Source organism: Mastomys coucha, unplaced genomic scaffold (genome assembly GCF_008632895.1).
Source record: "Mastomys coucha isolate ucsf_1 unplaced genomic scaffold, UCSF_Mcou_1 pScaffold5, whole genome shotgun sequence".
Classification (NCBI taxonomy): Eukaryota; Metazoa; Chordata; class Mammalia; order Rodentia; family Muridae; genus Mastomys; species Mastomys coucha.
In genome coordinates this window covers 13,133,281-13,147,330 of record NW_022196911.1, presented here as the reverse complement: position 1 = coordinate 13,147,330, position 14,050 = coordinate 13,133,281, and the positions used below count along the sequence as shown (strand labels likewise).

Genomic DNA, 14,050 nt, shown 5'->3' with positions numbered 1-14,050 from the left:
CGCTTTTTTATGTTTACAGAATAAAAGACTATAGTGACAAGGTCTGAAATTGTCATTTATCTGTCAATTGCTTCCTGTTAGGAGAAGTGAACCTAGGAAGCAAGTGGGAGGTCTGGCCTCACTATCTGACAAACCCCACTTGAGGAGCGGTCTCAGCTCCCTGGCAGGAGCCCCTTCACTAACAGATCCTGAGAGTAAGTACTTGAATACTCTAGGTTTTGTTTTCCTCCAGATAACTGTGGTGTGCATTGCTGTGCTGTGATAAAACACCATGACCAAGAAGAGCTCAGGAAGAAGGCATTATTTCAGCTGACAATTGTAATTCCTCATGAAGAGAAATGAGGGCAGGAACTGAAGCTATGGAGGAACACTGCTTACTACTTTGTTCCCCGTGGCTTACTCAGCTTCCTTTTTGATAGAACCTAGTTAGGCCCACCTGCCCAAGGGCAGCGCTCACTGCTCAGTGAACCTGGACCCTGCTACATCATTAATCAAGAAAATGCCCCCCAGACTTACTTTATAGGTTAGTCTGATGGAAGCAGTTCCTTAGTTGATTATGTAGTCTCCCTACATGACTAGCTATATCAGGTTGACAGAAAACAAAAAACTAGCCAATCACATGTTGTACAATTACTATGTGTTTTTTTTTTATTACAAAATCCTAATTTTAATCAATTGGACAATATTTTGTTATTTTCATTTCTTAATGTAGTCAGTATTCACCATTTTGTATTATCCTTTGCTATGCTATTAAAATATTTTTTAGTTTCTCGATCGACCTTTTGGCTAAGATCAAGTATGAAATAATTTTTAGCAAACTGCTCTTTTAAGTTGTTTAGACTATTAATAGGTATGTGTTTGTGTGTATGTGTGTGTCTGTGTATTGCAGCTTACGGCTTGACTTAAACTTTAAAAAATTTTACAGATATGATTCACATATTCAATACTCCAAAATTTCATCTTGATTTTTCTCTGGCTGCAGTATGCATGCCCTTCTGTGTTTTATCAACATAGCTACATGATCACTGGGGAAGGCAAATGATGCTCTACAGAGACTATGATATTTAGTAGGTTAGGTATCTCCAGTGAAGTTTTGACTTGTAACATTGGCAACTTAGGATGAGTGTTAGATGCTGTCCCATTCCAAGAGTTTGTCATGGACCTTTAAAATAACTTAATTTTTTAAAGAAGTTCTGGCATAGAGTGATGATTGTAGGACTCACTCTGCCATCAGGAGCTTGCATCTGAAGTGGGCTGTACTCTGGGTGCTGTGAGGGTGAGATCCAGAGGAGAGGTTGTTAGCCCCATGTAGGATAGTAGCCAGCCTCCTGCACTGTACCATCCTATCATCCCATCCCTATCCCTGGGACAACACTACAAGTCTTTAAGAAGCATTTGTCGACTTCACCCCATCACAGTCTGTTCAGTATTTAATCAGCAGGTTAACTTAAGTAGATCACTTGGACTTCACAGTATTAGGTTTTGTGTACGTTTTTATTTTGATAATTGTGTTCTAATAAAGAATAGTAAAATCTGATTTCTCACCATGTATGAATCTTTTAACTTTTACCAATAATAAATACCTAGGGAATGATAGTACATGATTCTATCCTTCGTTGATTATAATTTATGATTTCTTTTCTAGGTTTTTTTGTATTCTTAGGGGTATAGATGTCCCTCCCAAAAGAGAAGGTGATGGGCTTAGAGAATATTGTTCTGAGTTCCTTTCATGCAAGTATTTTTCCTGTCCACAGGTAAAAGGGGAAGCACGGTCCTAAAGGATCTGAAATTGGTTGGTGAGAAGATTGGATCACTTGGGCTAGGTAACTAGATTTCAGTTTTAGTATGATTGTTGAGATTGTCTTCCAGATTAAAGTCTATATAGAGAGCCTTCCTGCTGCTGTCTAACAGATACTGAGGACCTGGCATGTGTTGAGTTCAGTCCTGCACTAGGGGATAGCTGTAGCAACAAGCTGGACAGACCTGGGTTTTGTGGTATTCAGACTATAGTCGGGGAATGCCCCTGGCCTGGCTTTCGGGAAAGACCTCCAGAAAGGCTGATCTAGTCAAAGCTGTATAACAGAAGGTTTTGGTTAAGAGTGGGTTAAGTTGGTGCAGGGACAGGGCTATCTCTGGGTGCTGTGAGTACAAGATCCAGACCACAGGGAGTCAGTCTAGTGCAAGGCTCATATTTGTGAGAGGACAACTGTGAACTTTATTTGGAGCAGGTGTAAGTAAACAGATTGATACGGGAGTTAGAGAGCCAGTGTTCACATAACTGAGTTGTGGGTACACTGCAGACTGGTGTAACACAGGGACCTCAAGAGACCCTTCCTTTCTCACTGACCTGAAGGAAATAGTACAGCTGGGGCACTTAGCCATCTCCTGTCCTCTGCACATTGATGTGATCCTAAGTTGCTCTGTTGTGAGAGCACTGGACTCTGGGGGTTTAGAGCATTGCTTCTCAGGCAGGCTAGGGAGAAAGTACCATATACCCAGTTTATAACCATGGGTATGTCGTGGAGCAGTGCAGAGTATCTCTCCTGTTTCTGGACAACCACGCTGAATAGTGTACAGCACCCAGATGAAAGATGGAGAGGTTTAAGTGAGGATTTCAGCTATGGCCCCAACTTGGGCTAAACAGTGCCTTTGTTTCTCCTCTGTTAAGTAGGATCAATAACATGTACCACAGTTTGAAGACTGCACAGGATGTCCATGTCTACACGCATGACAGTAGAGCCTAGCTCAGGGCCTCACCAGCTGCTTTCCTTTGTGTGTTGATTGTTCCCTTTGCAGAGTAGATATTCCCTGAGTTGCCTCACTCTTGTTCCTCACAGTGCCCTAGAGGCCTGCTGGGTAACTGCTGAGTGGCTGCCAGTGCTGCCCTTTCTTGGGGCCTCCAGGTCACTGTCTGGCTGGTTCAGTAGGCCTGCTCTTCTTCCTCCCCATTAGGTGTGATCACACCTGCAGGGGAGCTCTTTATCCTAGCACCTCAGTACATTTTTTGCCCCCTTCTTGATCATGATACCTCAGGTGCTGCTCTCTCCCCTCATTGTGACATTTTTCTTCACCTTGTGGTGGTTGACCTCATGCCATGTTGGAGCAAATAAAATGGCAGGTCACTGCTTCATTTTCCTTCTGCTGCCCTTAGAGTACACCTTGATTTGAGATTGGGTGTTATACGGGGTGGCATAGTAGGGGATCATCAGAGCCCATAGAAATAAGTAGTTAGTTGTCTAGTGGCTGCAGCACTGTCATTTCACCTCGGTTTCTGCTGTAATGTGCGTGACAAGACTGTGCATGTAGTGAGGAATATAGAGCTGTAGTACTGGGTTCATGCAGGATAATGTCAGTGATGTGCAGCTCTCCCCTAGGAAGAAACTGCTTTTATTGTTATTCAGATAAACAGACTCTGTTCTCTTCTACAGATAGTGTAAGCTTCTAGAGTCTTGACTGTATTAGTTAGAACCTTCGGGATTTCATGTGTTCTCCTAGGACATGATTTTAATATCATTTCATGGGAATTGGATTTCATAGGAAGTTTTTTTTTTTTTATTGTTTTTGTTTTGTTTTGTTTTGTTTTTTGAGACAAGGTTTTTCTCTGTAGCCCTGGCTGTCCTGGAACTCACTCTGTAGACCAGGCTGGCCTCAAACTCAGAAATCCACCTGCCTCTGCCACCCAGGTGCTGGGATCAAAGGCGTGCGCCACCACCTCCCGGCTCATAGGAACAGTTTTAAAATAAAGCTTTTCAATACAATCTGTTTTACTTTAACAAATTAAAAGTAGGCAAATGAGCTGGTCTTGTGGCACACAACTTTGATGTTAGCATTTGGGAGACAGAGACAGGTGGATCTCTGAATTTGTGGCTAGCCAGGCTATATAATGAGACCGTATTGGGTAGATGACCCCTTCTAGAGATTAAAGTCCAGTGCAGTGTCTACAGTTGGGATAGTATAGTGAATACCTGAAGTTTTCTAAGACAGTTGAACTTATTTGTACCACAAAATTAAAGCAAAAATACTTAAACAAACTTCACTGTGCTAATCATTTTACATTATCCATGTTAAGACAGGCTATACATTACACAAGTATGCGTGATTTATAGTAAAGATAGAAAGAAACAAAACTTTACAAATATTTTTTATAAATAGGCACTTCCAGTTTACCGCAAGAGTAGTAAACCATAAAAAATTCTATAGAGTAGCAAGTCAGTTTTGTCAAGCCCCGTGAAATCATCTCCAGCACATATTTTGTGGTGTTTATTATTTTGTTTTTGTTTTAATATTTATGGGCTTGAAAGATGGCCTGGTGCTTAAAAGCCCTGGCTGCTCTTTTAGAGGACCTGGGTTCAATTTCCAGCATTTATGTGGCAGCTCACAACTGTCCATATCATAACCCTAATTCCCAGGGATCTGATACCCTCCAAGGGCAGCAGCCAGACAACTTGCAAGCAGAATACCCATACACATAAAGATTAATTTTTAAATGTCATACAAAATATCAAGAAGAAATTTATATTTAGAAATATAAAAATTATTCTTTCTTAGCTCATTGGCTACTATTGGTCAGATGCAAGAATGAATGCAAAAGAAACAAGTGGTAGGACAGGTGATGAGATAAAGGCTGGGACAGAGCTCATATAGACAGAATGAAGAAAGTCAGAGTCACTGGCTGTAGGCAGCATGTACCAGCCTCTCATTTAGTATATGCTCTGTTAAATATACTCTTTCCAAACCCATAACTTCCAGAAATATGTAATAACCAGAAGGGCAGAGAGTCTTGTGTGTGGTAGCACACTAGGCAGTAAATATCTTGAGTTTGAACTACAAATGCCAGAAGGCATTTGGCTTACCGCAGATCCAAACTGCAGCCCTAGCTGCCCTGCTATCCTGGCACTTGGTTTCCTCTATTGTATTGTCTTAATTCTTGCAGACAGCAGTCAGCTACCACCATTCGTTGTTTGTCTAGTGACCCCTGTAGACCAGCCAAGGCTGGGGTTTGTTATTGGAACATTTTCCCTCCTCTCTTCTCATGAGGACCAGACACTTACTGCTTTCTTTCAAGCTCTTGCAGCCCCTTAACTTTTGTGGCTGGAGATAGAGATAGCCTCCTTATTCCAGAGAAGAGCAACCCAGAAATTTGTCTCTGCTCCTCACCCCGTGCCAGGCCTTTCTCACCTGCCACTGGAGCCCTCACCCCAGTTAGCTCCAGCTTTGCCACCTACCCAGCTTTCTGTTACCTTTAACTTTCATGCTTGCCTCTCCTACACACTGTTCTCCTTGTGAGAAAACACATCAGGTGACTCTTCTATTCTGCCAACCCATCTTGCTCCACAGTGGTTGTCTCAAGCATGGTCTTCATTGTGTCAGGCTTTGCTTCTCTGCAGGAACATTCTCCTGGAACTTGTCCCTCTCTGCCTTAGATTTCAGCTTAAGCTGCTGCAGAGTTTGCTACCTTTGCTTTGTGTACAGTGGAAAGCCTCTCTCTGTGTTAGCTGCTGTGCTGTGGGAGACCTCTGAGAGTCACCCCAGAGTGTGATAGATCTGCTACTGTAAGAGAGTGCTCTGCCCCCTCTAGGTCTTGGATCCTCCTCTGGTCTGGCCCCATGTTTTGGAGAACCCAGGACAGTATAGGTAGCAGCTCTGAGCAGTTCATTCTCCAGCCAGGGTTTTCCCGTTCTGTAGCCTCCTCTTGTCCCTCAGATACTTCCCAGCAGCCATTCTTTCCCATTGGCAGTGATTGTCTTGTTTCTCCAGCATCTTTTCTTCACTGCTCTAAAAGGCATTGGAAAACAGCTAATTTGTAGTGAGTTGTCACTGAGAGTTCCAGGTTAGCTCCTCAGATTCTTGCGTATGTGAGAAAACTTAAGGTCCTTCTGCATTAGTAGCAACTCCTCTTGTGCACCAAATCCTATGAATTCAAAACTTTGTGGTTCAGGCCTGGTTGTGCTTGGACATGACCATAAAAGGACTCGAAGTACCCTTTGGGTGATAGGCCCACATGCATGCGCTTTCTGATTGTTTTTGAAATTTTTGATGAACTCTGAGTTGAAGGTCATGGCGATTAGAAACTAGACTAGAGAAGTTGATGGTACCTTGCTGCTATGCCACTTTTTCTGTTTTTGTGGTGATGAGGCTAGAGCTCAGATCCATGAACATGCTGGGCAAGTGTTCTGCTATTGAACTACCCCCGGAGCTTTGCTTCATTAGGTCCCAGGGAAGCATCATGATGAGCTGCCCTATGATTAAGCCTCCTTCCTGAACTCAGAACACACAGGGTATTCACTAGTTAGCATATGATGCAATCACTTAAACAGCTTTTATTATTTGCCTTCATTTTATGGCAAAAATATTATTCCTGGGGCTGCAAAGATGGCTCAGTGGTTACAAGTGTTGCTCTTGCAGAGAACCAGCTTCATTTCACAGCACCCTCATGGTAGCTCACTACCACCATACTCTGCTTCCAAGGACTCTAGTACTCTCTTCTCCCTGGGTACCATTGGGTACCAGACACATACATGGCATACATATATATGTACATCAGGCAAAATATTCATGCATATAAAATAAATCTAAAAAACATTTAAATACAATTTTGGTACTTATGTTTTCATGAAGTAATATTCAATACTATATTGTTCTGCAGTAAACATACTTATTTAAGTATTTTAGACAATATATTTAACATGTTCCTTTTTTAAAAACTGATTGCCAGGGACTGGAGAAGATGAGGACTATGTTGATGATTTTAATAGGTAAGAAACACCTTGAGATAAATATGTAAATCTTTAAATACTTTCTGAATACAGATATGGCAAAATTACATTGGGGTTACTTTGTGTTTAATTCTCTTTTCATGTTGATTGAAAGTACAGAAAGATAGTCAATCCAGAATTCTATTTTGGAGTGACTTCTTCATCTTACAGTACAATACAGATGAGTATGTATGATGTGTTAGGCGGGTTGGAAAGAATAAAGAAGTGGCCGAGATGTTGTTGGGCTGTCACTCAAAACCAAGTCGCTAGCTTATCCTGAGTCACATTTTTGTCTTTGGGGGGTGAGAGTCATCTATGTTTGACTTTAAGCAAAACTACCTTCTTCAGTATGACATTATTTAACATTTTGTTTGAGGTAACTTTCTTGTATGAAGTTCCTACTAATGGAAAAGTAATATTTGTTATAAATATTATTAGAAAATTCAAATTGCATGTCTGGGTATTTTGACACTTTTCTTTTGATTAGAGATTTCTTTTTTAATTTTGTTTTGTTTTTTAAGATTTATTTATTTATTATATATATAGTGCTCTGCCTGCATTTATGCCTGTAGGCCAGAAGAGGGCTTCGGATCCCATTACAGATGGTTGTGAGCCACCATGTGGTTGCTGGGGCTTGAACTCAGGACCTCTGGAAGAGTAGTCGGTGCTCTTAACCTCTGAGCCTTCTCTCCACGCTTTGATTAGAGATTTCTATATTTATTATACTGTATTTTGGGGATAGGAATAGCATATGACGAATGACATTTGAGAAATGCAGGTTTTTCGTGTGCTGCCCTTGTCATCTTTCTTAGATGATATATATGAAGTTGATGTTTAATGTTTTTTTTATGTTACTTAGAAGATTAAGAATTTCTGGAAAGTTTGAGCAATGGTAGTTGTTCTTCAGAGTTCTTTGTCATTTTCCCCTCTTCTAACTAGTGCTAGCCATCGCTCAGAAAAAAGTGAGCTAAGTATTGGTGAAGAAATTGAAGAAGACCTTTCCATGGGAATAGAGGACGTGAACACCAGTGATAAAGTAAGGTGCCAGAGGCTGTGGGTGTGTCTGTCCACCTGATGACTTGTGTGAGCACATCTGTGGGTGTGTCTGTCCACTTGATGGCTTGTGTGAGGCCTAGTAAATGTACATGCCTAGTAAAAAATGGTTGAAAATCACAAAAAGTTCATGACACTTACATATTCCAAGTCTGAAGCAAACTTTTAAGGGTCTGTGAGACTCAGCTGTCTCATAGCTGGTACTTGTACTCTGGCAGGCCTCTGGGCTTGCTTCTGGTTAAGAGTGGCCACAAGGGATCAGGACTAGAGTCAGGTGTTGCCTCTCTTAGAGTTATGGGTGAGGTTGTTTGCAGGCAGAGGTGGAGGGGTGGTCTTTCTGCTCAACTCAGGCTACCCAAGGCAGGATAGCAAAAGGAAACAGCCTTGATTTGAGGTTAAAGCCAGGAATCCATTGTTAAGGTCCACACTGGAGTTTTTTACCCAACAGAGATGAGCTGCAGCATCTCTGTTGTTTACAACTTGGGTAGGTCTGCCTTCTCATGTCATGGGATAACTAGAAGATGCCCAGGGCCTTCAAAGAAAGGTGGGTATAGGCTGAGTTCTGATTATCTCATAAGGAAAAAGCCTTCAAGAAACGTGGTATTTTAAAAGGAGTAAGCAAAATTTGGGTTTATATTATTTTTATTGTATTGGGTTTCTTTGTTGTCTGTTTTGGATTTTTTGAGATAGGGTCCCGATCTAAGTCCCACTGTCCTTGAACATACTATGTAGTGAAGGCAGACCTCCACTTTCAGATGCTGGTTGTCTTAGATAAGCATGAGTCTTATATCTCAGTTTCTTTTTGTTGGTGTGGTCTATTTTTTCCATTGTTCTTGATTATTTTTTAGTTTCTTGTTTGTTTGGGAGGTGGTTGTTTTGTTTTGTTTTGTTTTTAGATTCAGACTCTGACTGTTCTGGAACTCAACAGAGATCCGCCCGCCTTTTGCCTTCCAAGTGCTACCACTATGTCCAGCTTTACCAGTTTCTTTTATAAGGTGAAAATGTTAACACTTAAATGACACCAAGTGAGAGACTGTCTGTAATTACTACCCCAGTATACAAGCAAACAGATGGTTCTTCTCTTACCTTTATACCAGTTATCATCCAGAAGAGTCAAAAAACAGTTTTGAGGTCTTATCAAAGACTATACTGAACATTATTATTTTTGTTTAGCACTTAGAATGGAATTCATGTTCGAGGTTAGCTGCTAACTCATCTTCTTGGTAATATCACAGATTTCAAAACAGAGATGAAGCAGGCTAGCTTGGCAATAGAGCACTTATATAGCAAGCATGAGACCTGGATTTGATCCTCAGTGGCAGCTAGCAGTAACTGAGACAGGGAAGCAAGAGGAAGAAAAACAACTACTGTTTTCAGCACTCACACTTTGACCACCCTGATTGCACAGTGCGGGAGAGCCTAGCCAAAGCAGTCAGGCAAGAGAGAGTAAGCATCCAGATAGGGAAGGAAGTAACCAAATTGACATTGTTTGCAGCAAGCTTGATCAAAATGTTTATAAAGTACAAAGGAGTCCACCTTAAGCTATTGGAACGGATTCACAGACTGAGCACAGTAATCACACAAGAGTCAGCGCACTGCTGTACACCAGCGGCCCAGTGTAAAGGAGAAACAAACACAGCCCCATCTCTGTCTTTCCGTGCTTTAGCTGAGAGCTAGAACCCCAGCAGACCACCTCCTGTAGATTAGGACAGATCATTTTTATCCATTGTTTACCCCACTCTTGTCTCTAAAGTTAGCATTAATACAGTATTTAGTTGTTTTGCGAATAAAATAGATTACCTTAATAAATTCATTATTTAATAACGATGAGAAAAAAAAAGAAGATCCAGAGGATTTTGGATTTTGCAGTGTGTGGGCTTTTTGATTTTCTTTTTAAAAAAATATAACAACTTTAATTGAGGTTATGTACAATAATTATAATTTTCTTTGTGACAGATAGTTGTATAACCAAGACTGATGTTTGGCTATGGGAGAGGAGGAGGGTGATTTATTTGAAGAGATTCTATTTTTAATATTTCCTATATCCAAAGAATAACAAAGAAAGATGCAAAGGGCCAGATGAGCAGAGTTAAGAGAGTGTCATGAAGTTTGCAGAGGAGACTTGTTCTCACCTAGTGTCCCTGTTCCCTTATAAGCCATCTCTAGTCTAGGGCTGGCCCCTCTAAGCAGGCTATAGAATATAAATTACATTTTTATAAATTGTACATTTAAATTCTAACAATATACAGATTACTTATACTGATTTTTCTCTTTCTTTTGGCCAACAAAGCTTGATGACCTCACACAAGACCTGACTGTTTCCCAGCTCAGTGATGTTGCTGACTATCTGGAAGATGTTGCATAGACAGGAAAAGGAAGTATTCTGATCAACAGAGGGCAAACAACTCATCGGCTCCATTTTCCTCAGTCACTCTTGCTGGAATGTCCGCTCCTGCTGGTGCCTTGCATTTCAAAAAGACTGCAGATATTTTTAAAAGTTAACTTTTCAGTTTAGTAAACAAATACTTCCTATATGAGCCCATGTCTAGGAGATTTAATATTCTTAATTTGTTTTAGCTGCATATCGTAAAGGAGACCATCTGTAGTCAGGCTCATTATAGCAAGGGAACCCTGAGATATCAGTGTTAAAGAGCAGAAAGAGGGTCAGTACAGCCATGGTTTGTGCCACTATGTGTCTGTGGCTGCTGTAGGGATCTCTGAAACCATAGCTTTAGCCATTGAGAGCTCACCCACTTACTGTGTATCAGGTGGATTAGCCCAAAGTTGGTGAACTGACCTGGTAAATCCGTGATGCTAAAGAGTATCAGTACAAGTTAAATTGGATCTCTGAACTTTATTTTGTATCTCCTTCTATTTGGAAGGTTTGTTAGACCATTAAGGTTATATTAAAGTACTCTGTACTATTAGTTTTGCTTGTTTTAAACTAGAAATGACTAGTACTCTTAATTCATAGACTTGTCAATAACAATTACCAGTTATGGTCATGTTCTTCCTGCTGTCTGTAAGCAGCTGTAGTCACAGATTACTTCATTACAGTCGTAATTTATTATTTCTAAAAATGCCTTGAAACATTGAATACCAAAATGCATCTGAAACCATTAAGCAGTGCTTTTATTTCAGATCTGTAAGTTGATTATATTTAAATCCAAATTGGAGTGAAATAGTAGTAATGGCCTAAGACCATGTATATTCAGTTTGACAAACTTTGTATACTGTACATAATTGCATTGTAGACCTTTAAAAATAAAACCAATAATAGAATTTTTGGCAGATTTAATTTACACTGTTGTATGTAGTGCTGCAGGGGTATAGGCCACTGGCATCTGTAATGCTAAAGTATTTAAAATGTGCAAATAGAGACTCAGCCCAATACACTCAGTCATACCACTAAAAATTGGGACTGTGAGAAACGTAGATGCATTTTATTTCAATTTTGACTACTAAAAGCTACCTTTATTATTAAAAAGAGAAATCGGAAATCATTGACCCATGTTGAGTGAGTGAGCAGGCGCTGTGGTTTGTATCAAATGCCACTTTCCAGTCCATAGTTGCCTAAGTACAGCAACATGCATCAGGCCGTACGTGTAGAGAAAATGAAAATGTAGTAAAGACTCAGGCTCTCTGACAGTAGAGTCTGGCTTTTAAAAGCCTAAGTGAAACTGAGCTATAATCATCAAGAGGAAGTAGGACAGAAACAGAGGCAGCCTGAAGCCCTGGGCGCTTATGTTCTCAGTCTGCCACAACATGGTGCGCTGCCTCTTAGGAGCAGCACTGGATGAAGATGCAGTCTGCTTGTTAGAAGCTGCACTGCCCTGTGTCATCTGTTTAGTACTGTGGAAAAGCCCTGGGGCTGCTGAGTATCTGGAGTGTGGATCAAATGTTTGCTTTAATATTTGGTAGGCACTGCAGTTAGTGAACTGACCTGCGAGCATGGCAATTTTTATATTTGAGGAAGACTTTCCAACAGTCAAATGTGAAATTTGTCACTTTCTATTACCCAGTGACTCACCTTTTGTAAGTCTTGAGAGGGTGGACAGAAAAGCCAGACTGCAGCTTCATGGTCAGCACTACCTGCAGGTATTGAATATTTCTAAAAAATGTGAAATTCAACAGGGAAGAAGTGGCTTCCACAGTATTCCTTGCTTAGATACTGTTTTTGTTTTTGTTTTTTTGTCTTTTCGAGACAGGGTTTCTCTGTATAGCCCTGGCTTTCCTGGAACTCACTCTGTAGACCAGACTGACCTCAAACTCAGAAATCCACCTGCCTCTGCCTCCCAAATGCTGGGATTAAAGGCATGTGCCACCATTGCCCATTGCTTATATATTGTTTACCTGTTAAACCTTAGTGTGTGAAATTGCATGTAATAAATGTTTCTTTGAAAAGTGAACTAAAGTGTTGGCTGGCAGAAACCTGTATTTTACAGTGTTGGGGTTTTTTTTTGTTTTTTTGTTTTTGTTTTTGTTTTTTTGAGACAAGGTTTCTCTGTTTAGCCTTGGCTGTCCTAGAACTCACTCTGTAGACCAGGCTGGCCTCAAACTCGGAAATCCGCCTGCCTCTGCCTCCCAAGTGCTGGGATTAAAGGCGTGCGCCACCACCGCCGGGCAGTGATGTTCTACAGGACTTTGCTTTGTAAAACGCCGTTTCATTTTGATGAGCAACCATCTTGCTCCTCTTGTACTACAACAGCAGTGGTTCATGGTGTAGATGGTGCTCCTGCCTCCCTCGTTCCTCGTGCCGTCTAAAGCCTCTGTTCACTGTTCTAGAACTGCATCCTGCAGCTCTCTCCCCGCCCCCACTTCTGCACCCCACAGCTCTTCAAGTTGCTTGTATTCACCTTTCCTTGTCTGAAATGGCTTCCTTGAAGCCACACAACGCTGATTTCCGGTAAAAATGGCACACTAGACTAAGTGCTCCTCTCTCCACTTATGTTTATCCTTGTGTTTGATTTATCTCTGTTGTGGAAACATGAACAAATGCCATTCCCCTAGATAGGATACCCAAGAAACCATTCAAGTCTAGTTTGGTAAACTTGTCAGTTTATTGGGGCTAATTATAGAGCCTACACCAAGTACGTGATTACTTACATCCAGCATCCCTAGAGCATCCTAACCAACTTGGAACAGCTCTGCTGAGGAGTGTCCTTGGCAACTGTGTGCTGCATATCTAACCTTGAGGAGGGAGTTACACTAGGCTTGTAGCGTCCTAAACTTCCTGAGTTTACAAGCTTCCATAGCACTTGTGCCTGCCTTCTCTTTGCAAGTGGGAGTGTTTGTATTGGTGGGAAGTAACCACACAACACTCGTTCTGGAATCATCCATGTCCCTGTATGTTGTCTGAAAGCTCCAAAAGAACAGGAACTGTGCTTAAATCTAGTTTACCTAAAAGAGCATTTGGACCTTAATATAAACTTTTGAAATGGGTTTTGCGAGTACTGCAAAATGCAGGGACTGTTCGGTGGCCAAGCAGCCCTTCCTAAGCTCAGGGCTACATTTTGGGATAGTGTTTCTGCCAGCTTGGAGTCTTGGGGTCGTTAGGTGCAGGTTGAGTCTGGAAGTTGACAGTTCCTCAGACTAAAGGCCAGGCAGACATTTCCCGCACATGGAGATCCTCTCAGCCCTGGTACCCTTGTTGACATAAAGAAGCAGCTGTCCTGGAGAGGCGTGTACAGTCTCAGCCCTGAGCACTGGACTAGGAAGGTGGTCCACATGGTCCCCTGCCTGTGCACATTAGCAGCCCCATGCTGCTAGTCCCTGTTGTAGACAAGCCTTAGTGGGGAGATGGAGTCCAGAGGATGAAGTCACACCCATTAAGCTAGTTAGATTCGAGTTGACTTCTACCTAAAACACATTGCTGTGAATAAAAGATGATTGTTTTTAAATTTTTTTATTTTTTACATATGGATGCTTTGCCTGGATATATATCTGTGTACTAGATGTGTGTAGTGCCCATAGAAGTCAGAAGGTGGCATTGAACTAGAATGGTGATGTGATGCACTGTCATGTAGGTGCAGAGACTTGAACCTGCGTCTTCTGGAAGAGCTCTTAACTGCTGAGCCATTTTGCCAGCCCTGTGTGTTTGGCTTTTGTTTGTTTTTGTTTTTTGGTTTTTACCCCCTTTTTACATGGTTTCCTGATGTGTTACTGGGGGAGGATTCAATCAATACATGCCAGTTTTAAGTGTTTGGAGCTGCAAGCCCATACCACTGTGCCTGGCTCTCAAG

The 14,050-nt window shown here is 41.4% G+C and overlaps 1 protein-coding gene across 2 annotated transcripts in view; it reads left to right on the top strand.

Annotated features, from left to right (window-relative positions):
• The window catches only part of Fgfr1op (FGFR1 oncogene partner), a 31,901-nt gene extending 19,684 nt beyond the window's left edge, over window positions 1-12,217 (top strand). For both annotated transcript variants that reach the window (XM_031351429.1, XM_031351428.1), the window contains 5 exons: window positions 82-194; window positions 1,755-1,823; window positions 6,716-6,755; window positions 7,695-7,791; window positions 10,099-12,217. In XM_031351429.1, coding sequence (XP_031207289.1) covers window positions 82-194; window positions 1,755-1,823; window positions 6,716-6,755; window positions 7,695-7,791; window positions 10,099-10,173 — 394 coding nt within the window. In that variant the 3' untranslated portion in view covers window positions 10,174-12,217. The remainder of the gene's footprint in view (window positions 1-81; window positions 195-1,754; window positions 1,824-6,715; window positions 6,756-7,694; window positions 7,792-10,098) is intronic.
• The last annotated feature ends 1,833 nt before the right edge of the window (window positions 12,218-14,050 follow it).